General features: G+C 45.0%; 1 protein-coding gene across 5 annotated transcripts in view; it reads left to right on the top strand.

Annotated features, from left to right (window-relative positions):
* Positions 1–1,090: 1,090 nt before the first annotated feature.
* LOC122565125 (zinc finger protein 239-like) overlaps positions 1,091–15,515 on the top strand; it is a 48,508-nt gene continuing 34,083 nt past the window's right edge. For 2 of the 5 annotated variants that reach the window (XR_006316094.1, XR_006316093.1), the window contains exons 1-3: positions 1,091–1,179; positions 3,957–4,054; positions 4,273–4,431. Coding sequence is in view for 3 of the 5 variants with exons in the window: in XM_043720761.1 (XP_043576696.1) it covers positions 12,464–13,573 (1,110 nt within the window). In the remaining 2 variants the exon portion in view is untranslated. Of the gene's footprint in view, positions 1,180–3,956; positions 4,055–4,272; positions 4,432–11,372; positions 14,816–15,515 lie in introns of those variants that run through there. The other 3 variants (XM_043720761.1, XM_043720759.1, XM_043720760.1) reach the window with 3 other exon arrangements.

The following is a 15,515-nucleotide window of genomic DNA, read 5'->3' as shown; positions in this document are numbered from 1 at the left end:
TGTGCTCTTCCAGCACCACTAATCCAGAATCTGGTTTCCAGCATCTGCAGTTATTGTTTTTACCTAGATTGTAAACAGTGCAAGTAAAATGCTGATTCACCTGAAAGGTATATTGGGCTCTTGAATACTGAGGAATGAGGACCTAAATGGGCAGACGTAACATCTTTGGTGGTAGCAGGAGTCAGTGCCATGGGGATGTCAGGAGGGGAGCATGGGACTGAAGGACAAGTGGAGTCATTTGCAAACTTACTGAGCATGCCTTCTATATTCTCATCCAAATCATTTACATAAATGACGAACAAAACAGGACACAGAACCTATCCTTGTGGAACACTGTTGGTGACAAGCCTCCAGTCCTGCTTCCCCCAGGAAGGTCCAGTCTGTCTGTGATAGCCACTTACACCCTCGGGGCCTGCTCTGCACATGATTTCAAATCATTCGCGGCTTTTCCAGTCACAATAATCTTGGAAATCTTTTACCTTGGAGAAAGTGAGGACTGCAGATGCTGGAGATCAGAATGGAGAGTGTGTGCTGGAAAAGCACAACAGGTCAGGCAGCATCTGAGGAGCATCGACCTTTCAGGCAAGAGCCCTCCATCAGGAATAAGTGCACAGTGAAAGGCCGATGATGGTGTGATGCAGGTGCACAGCGTGGCTCTGTAAGATCTAGCTGGAAGTGGCGAACTATACATGTTTCCTTCAGAGTGTGTTGTTTCCAGAGTGGTCAGAAATCACTCCTCCCATCATTCCAGGGCACAACATGCGGCTCCTCTACGGCGCATGCTCTCGTCACAGCGGCAGCTTCACCTTCCATGTCCCCGATTGGCTAAAGGAGTAGCCCCGCCCCTCCCAGCCACATGCCGTTGGGGTTGAACCCGCCCCTTTTCCCGATTGGTCAGGGTACAATCCCGCCCCTCTTTATCTCTAATTGGCTGCAAGGCCTGCAGAACTACGACTCTCCCGCCCCGCTATTCGCTTCCTACTGGTGTCATCAGTTAGACAGACAGCAACTGGCGCATGCGCATGGCAAACTGTAATCGTCAGCCTACGTGCCGCAAAATCGGGGTTTTACCGGAAACGTCGACTTCTCCGCTTCCGGATATTGAATGGCTTGCTGTGTACTTCTAGCGTCCTGTTTGTCTGCTTCAGAAAGGAATGTTCGTCTCCATATCCACAGGCGGTGAGCGAAGGTTAAAGAGGAGGGGACCATTAGACACAGTATTCCGCTGAGAAGGTTTCATGATTTCCCAGTCTCCGTCCCCAAACATGGTTTATCTGGGGCCGCGATTTAATCCACAAAGAGCCTCAAGCTTCTTCCCAGAATCAGGCCCTGGTCGACGGCCGCCATGTTGTGGAGTGCGCAGGCGCGGTTAGTGCAATGACGTCGCTGAGTGGGCGGTGCTGTATGTTGCCCCGCCCTTCCTTCCACTCTCGCCATTCCCGATCTGAGCCAGTGTGTTCACAGTCACACAACACCACATTATAGTGCGGCAACAGATTTAATTGGAAGCACAAGCTTTCGGAGCGGTGCTCCTTCATCAGGTGGTTGTGGAGTACTCAATTGTAAGACAGAATTTATAGCAAAAGTTTAACTGAAATTATACGTTGAAAAATACCTCGACTGTTTGTTAAGTCTCTCATCTGTTAGAATGACCATTCACTTCTTTCATATCGAAATCACAAAACTTTTTTTTTAAAAGTTACATTCTCAGGTTAACTTTAACAAGTGGTGTCAGCCCAGATAATATGCTGAAGGTTTAGTCCCCTGTGTGCTGTTGTCTGTGCCTTAATAGTTAGACTGATTCTAATCTAAAAAAAAATGAGCTAAGAGACTTACGTGGATTCATGCAGTTTTTGAGCAAAGTACAATGTAACTCTGCAAATACAAATTCACCCCACAAATGTGTATGTGTGCATGTGGGTTTGTTGGTGTTTGTGTGTGTGTGTGTGTCTGTCTGGGGTGGGGGTTTGTGAGTGTCTGTGAGAGAGTGTATGAGTGTAAAAGGGTCTAAGTCTGTGGGAAGGTGCATGTGGGAGTCTATAGGATTGCCTGTGTGTGTGTGTCTATGTATAGTGTAATGGTGGTCACCTGTAGTATGGCGTGAACCCAAGGTCCCGGTTGAGGCCCTCCCTATGGGTACCGAATTTAGTGATCAGCCTCTGCTCGGCCACTCTTCGCTGCTGCCTGTCCCGAAGTCTGCCTTGGAGGATGGTCACCCGAAGGTCCGAGGTCGCGTTTCGTGGACCACTGAAGTGTTCTCCAAGGGCGGGGGGAAGCACTCCTGTCATAATTGTTATGCAGTGCCCATTCATCCGTTGCCGTAGCCTCTGTTCAGTTTCACCAATCAGATGAATGGGCACCGCACAACAATCAACAGACAGGAGTGCTACCCCCCCCCCCCCCCTTGGAGAACACTTCAGCGGTCCAGGATATGCGACCTCGGACCTTCGGGTGACCATCCTCCAAGGCAGACTTCGGGACAGGCAGCAGCGAAGAGTGGCCGAGCAGAGGCTGATCACTAAATTCGGTACCCATAGGGAGGGCCTCAACCGGGACCTTGGGTTCACGCCACACTACAGGTGACCACCATTACGCTATACATAGACACGCCGACATTCTCATACACTCCTACAGAGACACACTCTCACGTGCACCCTCTCACCCCTTTACACTCACGCACACATAAATACATTTTCTTTCGCAGACACTCAAAAAGCCCCACCTTAGAAACACACACACATTTGTGGGGTGAATTTGTGCTTGCAGTTGTTCACAAACCGGTAAAACTTCATCTAATTTCAAAGTCAGCAATGAATGTAAGTAGTTGCAATAAACTTCAATAAATATATTCTTATTTCCTACATACTATAGGTGACCACCATTACGCTATACATAGACACACACACACACAGGCACTCCTATAGACTCCCACATGCACCCTCTCACAGACTTAGACCCTTTTACACTCACACACGTATACACTCTCTCACAGACACTCACAACCCCCCACCCCAGACATTGTACTTTGCTCAAAAACTGCATGAATCCTTGTAAGTCTCTGTTAATTCTTTTTTTTAGATTAGAATCAGTCTAAACATTATGGCACAGACAACAGCACACAGGGGGCTAACACCTTCAGCATATTATCTGGGCTGACACCAATTGTTAAAGTTAACCTGAGAATGTAACTTTAAAAAAAAATTGTGATTTACATATGAAAGAAGTGAAACTAACATGGTCATTCTAACAGATGAGAGACTTAACAAACAGTCGAGGTATTTTTCAATGTATAATTTCAGTTACATCACACTAAACTTTTGCTATAAATTCTGTGTCTTATAATTGTGTACTCCACAACCACCTGATGAAGGAGCACCGCTCCGAAAGCTTGTGCTTCCAATTAAATCTGTTGCACTATAATCTGGTGTTGTGTGATTTTTAACTTTGTACACCCCAGTCCAACACCGGCATCTCCAAATGTGTCTGTGTGGGGCCTTGCTGATTTGTTTGGTTACTCCTGGTGGGATGGAGGGCTTACTGTGGGAAAAGTGCAATATGAAGGGGCGATGAAGCTGGATGTGATTAAAAAAAGCAGCAATCCCACCAGAATCCAGCTCCTGTAACCCCCTCGGGGTTTAAACAGGTGGATGTCCAACTGAATCCTTCCTGCGCATGCAACAGCAGAATGGTCTGTCCTGCACCAATGGGTGGCCAGCTCAGGTGGGCATTTGTATCCCTGTCAATGTCCTGATATTTCCACAGGATTTCCATAGTGTAGCGATGTCTATCTCTTCTGGCTGGATGATCAGATAAACACTAATCCAATGGACAGAACATCCATAGTTTCTGTCAGCTGTATGTGGTGTGATTTTATTTTAGTCTAGGTTAAAGGTCGTTCCGCAGTTAGCGGAATGCGCTCACTCAGGCTGTCTAACTGGTTATGGCTCTTTCTACAGTCTCCTGGAAGACCCATCTATAATAGGAACTTAAGCCAATTGGCCCCTTCAATAGAATTGTGGCTGATTTGGCATTGCTGACAGATTGACAGACACAGGTAAGGGATGTATTAAATAAGGAAAAAAAAACATGTAAGTTGTCAGTTAAATTGTTTCAATGAACTGATACTAAACCTTTGTGCAATGCTTGGGTAATGAGTTGTTCACAAACTGGTAAAACTTCATCCAATTTCAAAGTCAGCAATGAATGTAAGTAATTGCAATAAACTTCAATAAATATATTCTTATTTCCTACATACTATATTGCTTTTCTCAGAACATTCAACAATTTGAAAACTGGATACAAAATGAGAAACAGACCTATCAGTCCAGAAGCTTAAAAAATCACTCTGCATTTCCTTGACTTTATTGAACTGCTGCAGTCCGCATAGTGAAGCTGCTCGGTAAAGAGTTAAAGGATTTTCCTCCAGTGATGGTAAGGTAGTGCTGATATTTGTGACATTTACAATTAGTTTGTTTTTATATCTCACATTTAGCAGAATAAAAACAGAAAATCGGAACAGGAATCTTCCATTACTGCATTCAATCCTGCTCCATTATTCAGTATAGTCATGGCTGATCATTTTACTCAGTTTGCTTCCACTTTAGAACCATACCCTTTGATCTCTTTAGCCTTTAGAACTACATGTATCATCTTGGAAAAATTCGATATTTTGGGTTGAACTGCTTTTTGTGGCAGTGAAGTCTACAGGCTTACCAGTCTCCATGTGAAGAAATGTTTTCTCATCTCAGTCCTAAAAGGCATAATCCGTAGCATTAGACTGTAACTTGCTGGTTCTGGACTTGCAGTCATTGAAGCATCCTTCCTGCGTTTATACTGTGTTTTCTGTTAGAATTTCATTAAGTTCTGAGGGATCCTCCCCCAATCTTCTAAACTGCAATGAATTTCATTCTGACCAATTCATTCTGTCCTTCATACCATATGCTATCACTCTCATCCTCATCGTGAGTCCTGCATCCCAGGATTCAGTCTGGTAAACTTTTGTTGTATCGCCTCCATAGCCAGAACATCCATTTGTCAGAGATGTATTCCACACCTCCACACAGTACTCCAGGTGCTGTGCAATTTCAGCAAGCCCTTAATCACTGGGATTATTCTTGTAAACCATCTCTGGACTCCTTCCAATGCCAGCACACCCTTCCTTAGATACAGGACCCAAAACTGCTCACAATACTTCAAATGCGATCAGACTTGACCCTTACAAGAGCCCCAGCAGTACATCTCTGCACTTGTGTTCTCAGCCTCCTGAAATAAAAGTAAAAATGGCATCTCTCTTCCTCACTGCTAACTGAACCTCCATATTAACTCTAGGCAAATCGAGAACTGGGACTCAAGTCTTCTCATGCTTCAGAATTCTGAAGCCCTTCCCTGTTTAGAATGTAGTCTACGCCTCTATTCTTCCTCCCAATGTGCTTAACCTCACACTTTGGCACATTGTATTCGATCTGTTGTTTTGCCCTTTCTCCATCAGTCCAAGTCCTCCTGCAGCCTATCTACATTTACAACACTACCTTATCCCTCCCTCTATCTTTGTGTCAACCACTAGATGAGCAATAATGCCCTCAGTTCCTTCATCCAGATTGTTAATGTATAACGTGAATAGTTGTGGTCCAAAACTGACCCCTGTGGAACTCCACGAGACACTGACTAGCATCCTGATAAAGACCCCTTTATCCCTAGTCTCCCCCTTCTGCCTGTCAGCCAATCCTCTATCCATGCCAAACTTTGCCGCTAACACCATGGGATCTTATTTAGCAGCCTCCTATGTGACACCTTATTGAAGGCCTTCTAGAAATCCAAATAGACCACATCCAGTGGCTCTTCTTTGTCTAACTTGTTCGTTATCATCTCAAAGAATTCTAAAAGATTTGTAAAGTATGAGCTTTCCTTGACAAAGCCATGCCATTTTCCATGTCCTCTGCATCAAGCTGTGTGTAGACTTTCGGTATGCAAACACCAAGTGTCACTGTTTACTGAGTTTTACCAGTCCTTGGTGTTACAAAGGGTAGAGCAGGCTCGTTGCCGTGGAACACTCCAAGTAGTTGGACTGTCATGGAGAAATTTGTGAAGAAAAACACCTTTGACCACAAGTCCATCAGGCAATGGTCAGCACATAACCTCTTCAAGACGCTGCGGGAAAAGGAGAGGGGAGATCTTGTCAGGTGGTTCCTTGAACAGACTTGTCAGTCATTTGGCAGGGCACCTTGTTGCCTGGTCCAGTGAGCACCGGGATGTTGCTTGGCTGGTGGTGAGAAGGACAGCAGCTGTGAAATCTTTCATACACGCCCAGACTCTCTGCACACTGCCATCAACGCAGCTGCACGGGGAATGACACTGTTGTACATCTCCTGCTGGAATGTGCCTTTACGAACATAGCCTGGAGGAAAATGTAAAGGTTTATGTCAAGGTGTGTCCTGAAGCTCCGTGAGGCATGACTTTGTGCTCTCCAGTCACTTCCCTGGGACACACACTGAGACAAATGTCAACTGCGCCTGGAGGACTATCAACTCAGTGAAAGGTGCCCTTGCTCTGCCCAAAACGTGCTGATCTTCCAGGTGAAAAGGTTGACCCTGACCAAGTCTTACAGACTGTCAGATTCCAAGGTCCAAAACTACGTGCTGCAGGATGCACTAAGGTGCAGTGGGGAAAGTCCACTGCCCGATGTCTTTCTGCCAAAGTACAACAGGGGTCTGTTCAGTTATCAGACCCTCCCAGTGCCTCAAATACCCAGCATAATTCAGAAATGCATTTGCGTTCTTAACTATTGAGAAAGTCCAAGCCCAATATTTGTTTTTTCCTCTCCATGTAAAAACAGTCTAAATCGGACCTGCTTTACTAACTGTGAATGTACAGAAAGATTTCATTTTTTTTATGAATAAAGTATGTTTTTGATAAAGAAATTGTTAGCGACAGTTCTAATCAAATTGACAGTGAATTTTCTGGCGGGAATATGAGCAAGGTGAAAGAGGCCAGCATTCACTGCTGTGCAGCTTTGACAGTTTTCCCACAGTGCTGTTTAGTGAGGAGTTCATAGTCATAGAGATGTACAGCACAGAAACAGACTCTTTGGTCCAACTCATCCATGCTGACCAGATATCCTAAATTAATCTAGTCCCATTTGCTAGCACTTGGCTCATAGCTCTCTGAACCCTTCCTATTCATATACCCATCCAGGTGCCATTTAAATGTTGCAATTGTCTCAGCCTCTACCACTTCCTCTGGCAACTCATTCCATATATGGACCACCCTCTGCATTTTAAAAAAAAAAAAGTTGACCCATCGGTCCCTTTTAAATCTTTCCCCCTCTCACCCTAAACCGATGCCCTCTTGTTCTGGACTCCCCCACTCCAGGGAAAAGACCTTGTCTATTGACCCTATCCATGCCCCTCATTATTTCATAAACCTTTATAAGGTCACCCTTCTGCTTTTACGCTTTAGGGGAAAAATCCACACGGTATTCAGCTTCTCAAACCTTCCAACTCTGACAACATCTTTGTAAATCATTTCTGAACCCTTTCAAATTTCAAGCATCCTTCCTATAGGAGATAGACCGGAATTGCACACACTGTTCCAAAAGTGGCCTAACCAATGTTCTATAGAGCTGCAAAATATCCTCTCAACTCCTATACACAATGCTCTGACCAGTAAAGGCAAATATACCAAACGCCGCCTTCACTACCCTACGTACTCACAACCCCACTTTCAAGGAACTATGAACCTGCATACCAAGGTCACTTTGTTCAGCAACACTCCCTAGGACCTTAAGTGCATGAGTCCTGATTTGCCTTTCCAAAATGTAGCACCTCACATTTATCTAAATTAAACTCCTTCTTCGCTATCAACCACAACTCACGGTGGCTCAGTGGTTGGCACTGCTGCCTCACAGCGCGAGGGACCTGGGTTCAATTCCAGCCTTTGATGACGACTGTGTGGAGTTTACACATTCTCCCTGTGCCTGGAGCATTTTTTCCAGGTGCTCTGGTTTGCACCAAAAATCCAAAGATGTGCAGGTTAGGTAAATCGACCATGCTAAATTGCCATCGTGTTCAGGGATGTGTAAGTTAGGTGCATTAGTCAGGGGTGATTTTAGGATAATAGGGTAGGGGAATGGGTGTGGGTGGGTTACTCTTTGGAGGGTTGGTGTGGACTTGTTGGGCACACTGTAGGGATTTGATTATTCTACGAACTCCAATTTTGGAGTCATCCGCAAACTCTCTAACCATACCTCCTATGTCCACATCCAAATCATTTATACAATTGACAAAAAGCTGTTGACCTAGCGCCAATCCTTGTGACATGCCACTGGTCATAGGGCTCCAGTCTGACAAGCAACCCTCCCTCACAACCCTCTGTCTTCCATCTTTGAGCCAGTTCTGTTTCCAGTTGGCTACTTCTCCCTGTATTACATGTAACCTAAACTTGCTAGCCAGTCTACCATGAGGAACCTTGTCGAATGCCTTACTGAACCCCATACAGATCGCATTCACCACTCTGCCCTCATCAATCCTCTACGTTACTTCCAAAAACTCAAATCAAGTTAGTGAGACATGAGTTCCCACGCACAAAGCCTAATCGGTCCTTGCCTTTCCAAATACATGTAAATCCTGTCCCTCAGGATTTCCTCCAAAAACTTGCCCACTGCCGATGTCTCATCGATGTGTAGTTCCTGGCTTTTGCTTCCCACCTTTAGCCAGCCTCCAGTCTTCTGGCACCTCACCTGTGACTATTAATGATCCAGATATTTCAGCAAAGGGCCCAGCATCACTTCCTAAGCTTCCCACAGAGTTCTAGGGTACACCTGATCAGGTCCTGGGTATTTAGCCACCTTTTTGTTTAATTCATTCGGGAGATGAAGGTGTTACTGGCTGGGCCAGCATTTATTACCCATCACTAATTGCCCAGAGGGCAATTAAGAGTCAAACACATTGCTGTGGGTCTGGAGTCACATGTAGGCCAGACAAGGTAGGATGGAAGTTTCTTTCCCTGAAGGACATTAGTGAACCAGATGGGTTTTTACAACAATTGATGATGGATTTATAGACCCTTAATTCCAGATTTTTGTTGAATTCAAATTTCACCCAGTTTTCAACCCGGGTCCCCAGAACACTACCTGCATCTCTGGATTAACAGTCCAGCGACATTACCACTAGGCCATTGCCTTCCCCTTATGGATTTTAAGACATCCAACTGCCTGCTGTGTAATATGGACATTTTTCAAGATGTCACCATCTGTTCCCCACATTCTGTATCTCCTGTGGTTCCACGCATAGGCTGCCTTGCTGATCTTTGAGGGGTGCTATTCTCTCCCGAGTTACCCTTTTATCCTTAATGTATTTATAAAATACTGTTGGATTTTCCTTAACCCTTTTTACCAAAGCTGTTTCATGTCCCATTTTTGCTCTCCTGATTTGCCTCTTAACTATACACCAACTACCTTCATACCCTTCTAAGGATTCAATAGATCTCTGCTGTCTACATCTCACACATGCTTCCTTCTTTTCCTTGACCAAAACCTCAATTTATTTAGTCATCCAGTGTTCCTTACACCTTTCAGCCTTGCCTTTCACCCTAACAGGAAGAAACTGTCCCTTGACTCTCATTATCTCATTTTTGAAGGCTTCCCATTTTCCAGCTGCCCTTTACCTACAAACATTTGCATTCCAATCAACTTCTGAAAGTTCTTGTCTGATACCATCAAGATTAGCCTTCCTCCAATTTAGGACTGTAACTTTTAGATCCAGTCTATCCTTTTCCATCACTATTTTAAAACTAATAGAATTATGGTCGCTGCCCCTAAAGTGCTTTCCCACTGAAGCTTCAGTCACCTGCCCTGTCTTATTCCCCAAAAGTAGGTCAAGTTTTGCATCTTATCTGGTAGGTACATCCACATACTGAATCAGAAAATTTTCTTGTATGCTCTTAACAAATTCCTCTCCATCTAAATCCTTCACAGTATGGCAGTCCCAGTTTAAGTTTGGAAAGTTAAAGTCCCCTACCATTACCACCCTATTATTCTTACAGATAACTGAGTTCTCCTTGCAAAATTGTTTTTTCTAATTTCCTGTTGACTCTTGAGGGGGGGGGATGGTGTTATAATACAATCCCAAGAAAGTGCTCATCCCTTTCTTATTCCTCAGTTCCATCAAATTAACTTCACTGGACATAGTTTCAGGAATATAGTCCCTAAGTATAGCCTTTAATATTATACCTTATCAAAATTACCAGTTCATCTCCTCTCTTGCCCCTCTTTCTATCCTTCCTTTAGCATTTATATCCTGGAACATTAAGCCACCAGTCCTATCTATCCCTGAGGCATGTCTCTGTAATTGTTATGATATCCCAGTCCCATGTTCCTAACTGTGTCATGAGTTAATTTGTCTTCCCTGTTAGGCCTCTTGCATTGAAATAAATATAGTTTAATTTATCAGTCCTACCTTGTTCTCTGCTTTGTCCCTTTCTGCCCTGACTGTTTGACTCATTCCTCTTCCCAGTCTCAGACTGATCTTTTTCTCCCATCTCCCTGGGTCCCACCCCCCAATCTTACTAGTTTAAATCCTCCTGAGCATCTGTAGCAAATCTCCCTGCCAGTATGTTAATCCCCTTCCAATTCAGGTGTAATTAGATCCTCTTATACAGGTCAATTCTATCTCAGAAGAGATTCCAATGATCCAAAAATGTGAACCCTTCTCCCCTGCACTAGCTCCTCAGCTACTCTATCCTCCTATCCCTACCCTCACTAGCTCATAACACCAGAAATAATCCAAATATTAATACGCTTGAGGACCTCCTTTTTAAATTCCTGCCTAACTTTCTATATTCTCCCTTCAGAATCTCATCCTTTTCCCTTCCTGTGTCATTAGTTCCATTATATACAATAACCTCCTGCTGGTCCCTTTCGCCTTTGAAAATATTCTGCACCCTCTCTGAGATATTCTCGATCCAGACACCAGGGAGGCAACACACCATTCTGATTTCTTGCTGTCAGACGCAGGAGTCTGTGGCTCCGAATAGAGAGTCCCCTATCACACTCGATTGCCTGGAACCTGACGTACCCCTTGTTATATTAGAGCCAGCCGAGGTACCATACACTTGGCTGTTCATGCTACATTGCCCTGAGAGTCCGTCACCCCCTACATTTTCCAAAACAGCATAATTGTTTGAGATGGAGATAGCCACAGGAGACTCTTGCACTCTCTGCCTCCCTTTCCTACCTTTCCAGGCTGTAACCCATCTACCTGACTGTGTATCTGTGGCTTTTCTCCCTTCCTGTAACTGCCTTCCATCACACCCTCTAGCTCCTGTAAATTCCTCGTTACCTCTAACTGCCAGTCCAACTGATCCATGTGTTCTGATAGGATTCCAATCAAACACACTTCAGACGTAATCATCAGTAATATGGAAACTCTCCCTAAACACCCGACAGGAAGAGCACATCACTCCACTAGAGGCCATCTTTGCACCTTAACAACGTACAGACCCAGAACAGGATTGTTGGAGAACAGTGAGAAAGAAACAAGGACATGTATCTACAAGAGGACAGTGTGTCTGGGAGCAGTGTTTATAGGTGTTGGTATCCCATATACACTGGTCTTGAGTTTCTTGGAGGGAGGATCTGTCAGAATTATTCCTGTGGTGTGGAGGGAGGAAGCTATGTGTTTAAGTATCTCATTGTTCTCACTGTATCTTCTCTCTTTGAGGGCTGAGTCTTGTGGAGGCCCAGGACATGTAGTTGGTCCCCTTCACATTCGTGAACTAGTTGAATATATATGACAATCCAGTAACTTTTCATGGTCACTATTTTGGAGTGTTTCACCCAAATTACTTCATTTCACAACCTCCTTTAGCATCTTTAATAGTTCTTTCTCATACTCGCATTTTCATGATTTAAAATTGTCAACAGAGAATCAGAGGTACATTCATCAGCAAGAATTCCAAACAAACATCCCGTCAACATCTGAGAGTGAGTCAATTCATCAGGACGTGAAAACCATTTGGCTTTCACCACTTGTCTGTTTTGACCTTGGAAAATGATTTCAACCATCAGTGTGACTGGAAACACACCAAGAGGCATCCACCCAAGTGAGTGTTCCGGTGAACTGACTGTGGAGAGAGATCAAGCCAGTAACACAGCCTGAGTGAGAGTGTTCCGGTGAACTGACTGTGGAGAGAGTTCAAGCCAGTAACACAGCCTGAGTGAGAGTGTTCCGGTGAACTGACTGTGGAGAGAGCTCGAGCCAGTTACACAGCCTGAGTGAGAGTGTTCCGGTGAACTGACTGTGGAGAGAGCTCGAGCCAGTTACACAGCCTGAGTGAGAGTGTTCCGGTGAACTGACTGGAGACAGGCCTTGAACCAGTTCCACAGCCTGAATAACATCACAACATTCACGGTGGGGAGAAACTGTATCCCTGTCCAGTGTGCGGGTGAGGAGTCAGCTGACCATCCAGTATGGAACAACATGAGGACACCTGCACTATGGAGAAACCATGGAAATGTGTGGACTGTGGGAAGGGATTTAACTGTCCATCCCGGCTGGAGATTCATCGACGCAGTCACACTGGGGAGAAACCGTACACCTGCTCTGTTTGTGGGAAGGGATTTACTCAGCCATCTGACCTTGAGAAACATGAACGCACTCACACTGGGGAGAGGCCAGTCATCTGCCCTGATTGTGGGAAGGGATTCAGGGACTCCTCCACCCTTCTGATACACCAGCGAGTTCACACTGGGGACAGGCCATTCATCTGCTCTGTGTGTTGTAAAGGATTCAGTAACTCATCCAGCCTGTGGAGACACCGGCGAGTTCACACAGGGGAGAGGCCGTTCATCTGCCACGTGTGTGAGAAGGGATTCTCTGAGTCAGCACAGCTGCTGAGACACAGGCGAGTTCACACTGGGGAGAGGCCTTTCATCTGCCACGTGTGTGAAAAGGGATTCACTACATCAGCCCACCTACTGAGACACCAGCGAGTTCACACTGGGGAGAGGCCTTTTATCTGCCTCAAGTGTGGGAAGAGTTTCACTCAGTCATCTCAGCTGTTGACACACCAGCGAGTTCACACTGGGGAGAGGCCATTCATCTGCCGCATGTGTGAGAAGGGTTTCTCTGAGTCAGCCCAACTATTGAGACACCAGCGGGTTCACACTGGGGAGAGGCCTTTCATCTGCCCTGAGTGTGGTAAGAGTTTCACTCAATCATCTAATTTGCTGACACACCAGAGAGTTCATACTGGGGAGAGGCCATTCCCCTGTTCGGAGTGTGGGAAGGGATTCTCTCAGTTATCCAGCCTCAGGGCACACCAACTGGTTCACACTGATGAGAGACCTTTCAAATGCTCGCACTGTGAGAAGTGCTTTAAAAGCAGATATGAAGTGCTGAGACACCAATGCATTCACACTGGGGAGAGGCCGTTCCCCTGCACTGAGTGTGGGAAACGATTTGTCCGTTCACAACACCTTCTGAGACACCAGCGAATACACACTGGTGAGAAGTTGTTACCTGCTCCCTCTGTGCCAAAAGGAATTATTCAGACATCCCACCTGCTGAGACACCAGTGAGTTCACAAGTGACGGCATGGCATCTTTTTACATACATTGCTGTTCTTAATAAAACTTTTCTCACCACCTTTGCTTCTCTTTCCCAAAACCTGAACAATGGAAACAATTATTTATTTCTCTACCTCGGCTAATCCTATCAAAAACCCAAACATGTGAAGCATGGTGACTGGAACTGGACTCAAGTTCTGTCCTAACTAGATTTTTAAAAGGTCAGCATCTTTTCCTGGATTGTCTCCTTGATATTTTGATTTATGAAGGTCGATGTTCCATAATATTTGCTCACTCAATGTGTCCTGCCATCTATGTAGTGTCCCTCTCTCCCAGCCAGAAGATCTGGTTTTGTCTCATATGCCATGGAGCTATTTTAGTGCAGTATAATTTTTTTTCTTCTTGCTTAACTGCTGATTGAACCATGTTTATTGGGGTCTGTTACTGCTGACACTAATGATGCAATCCTTGTATTGCTGGATGATCAATGTGATGGAGGAATTGATCCAGTCCCCAGGTGGACTGGCTGATCAAAATGTTGGGGGATTGATCTAACCCCCTAGAAGACCAGGAAGCAGATGTCATGGAATAGGGAAATATGTAGTGCTTGTGATGTCACATGGGGAGACCAGCAGAAGGACACATTGTATTGTGTTAAACACCAGAGAGAGAGAGAGACACTGTGACTGATTCATCGTCGTTTATTTTGTTCATTCAAAATTGTATTCATTGCAGGCAGAGCTAGGCCCACACATGCTGACACATAGAGACAAACAAAACCAGATTCAGAGAGACACAGAGACACACACATACAGGCAAACACAGCCACACTCAAATTCTGCACCAGGGGCAACGTGTCCTGTTGCAGACAGAGCTGGTCATACTGATACAAATGGACACAGAAAAACACAAACAGAAACATATATATCGAAAGAGACATAGAAACACACATGCTCACCAACACATAGAGACATGTAGACACTAACAAACACCGATACAGAGATACACACAGGCACATAATGTCCTCTGTATATAGTCAGGATTGATCTGTTTTATAAACTCGGGTTCATTTGTATTATAAGCTTACATTAATTTGTATGATTGATCTGCATAATCACTGTTCATTTGTAAAATGGATTGATTCATTCTGAGAAACTCATGAAAAGTAAGCATACTGACTTGTTTATTTCAATCCCATTCACATCTTGTACTCATCTGTGTGAAAATCCTGTGAAATAAATTTGTGTCCACTGATTGCAGAAGTTTATGTTGCGTTGTCAAAATGAATGTGTGTTGTGGCTGCTGTTGGTTTGTAATTGCAGCTTTGTGTCTGTGTGGATATTAAGTCTGGGGCCAGTGTGTGAGGTGAGGTGGCGGTAGAAGTGAGGGACAGATAGAGGCAGTCTGGACTAAACTATCGAGCTGCTGCTTTCTCTCTCACCACCTCCCTCCCTCTAATCTGCCAATATGCCTCTGAGTGTGCTGCATAATTGGGGGAGGTATGCTCCAGGGAGAGGGTCTTGGGAGCTGACTGGATGGGATGGTATTTAAAGGGAGGTGGGGGAGGCGAGCGGAAGACATTGAGTGGCAGACCTCCAAAGTATTTCTAGTAAGACCTCACAGCCATAGTTCCTTTTGCCATTTGGATGGAGCAGCAGATGGTGTGTGTGCGTGCGCGCGCGCGCACAAGAGAGAGAATATAGTGTGGGTCCTGTTGGAATCACAATGCCAGTTTTGATTTGTGAACCCTGCTGTCACCACCACTATCCTCCCTAAACCATCCAGGCTGAAGCAGACTCTGGGAATAGAGTCTATTCCTCGTGGGAGAGAAGGGAGTATGAGAAACCATCGAGAATGATGACTATCCCCTTCTGACTCTCTCCATGTCTTTCCTTCACGTCAGTCTCTCTCTCTCTCTCTCTTTCTCTCTCTCTCTCTCTCTCTCTCTCTCTCT

This window comes from Chiloscyllium plagiosum, chromosome 31, assembly GCF_004010195.1.
Source record: "Chiloscyllium plagiosum isolate BGI_BamShark_2017 chromosome 31, ASM401019v2, whole genome shotgun sequence".
NCBI classification, from domain to species: Eukaryota; Metazoa; Chordata; class Chondrichthyes; order Orectolobiformes; family Hemiscylliidae; genus Chiloscyllium; species Chiloscyllium plagiosum.
Note: the sequence above shows the minus strand (reverse complement) of the source record. Positions and strands in the feature narration are given on the sequence as shown.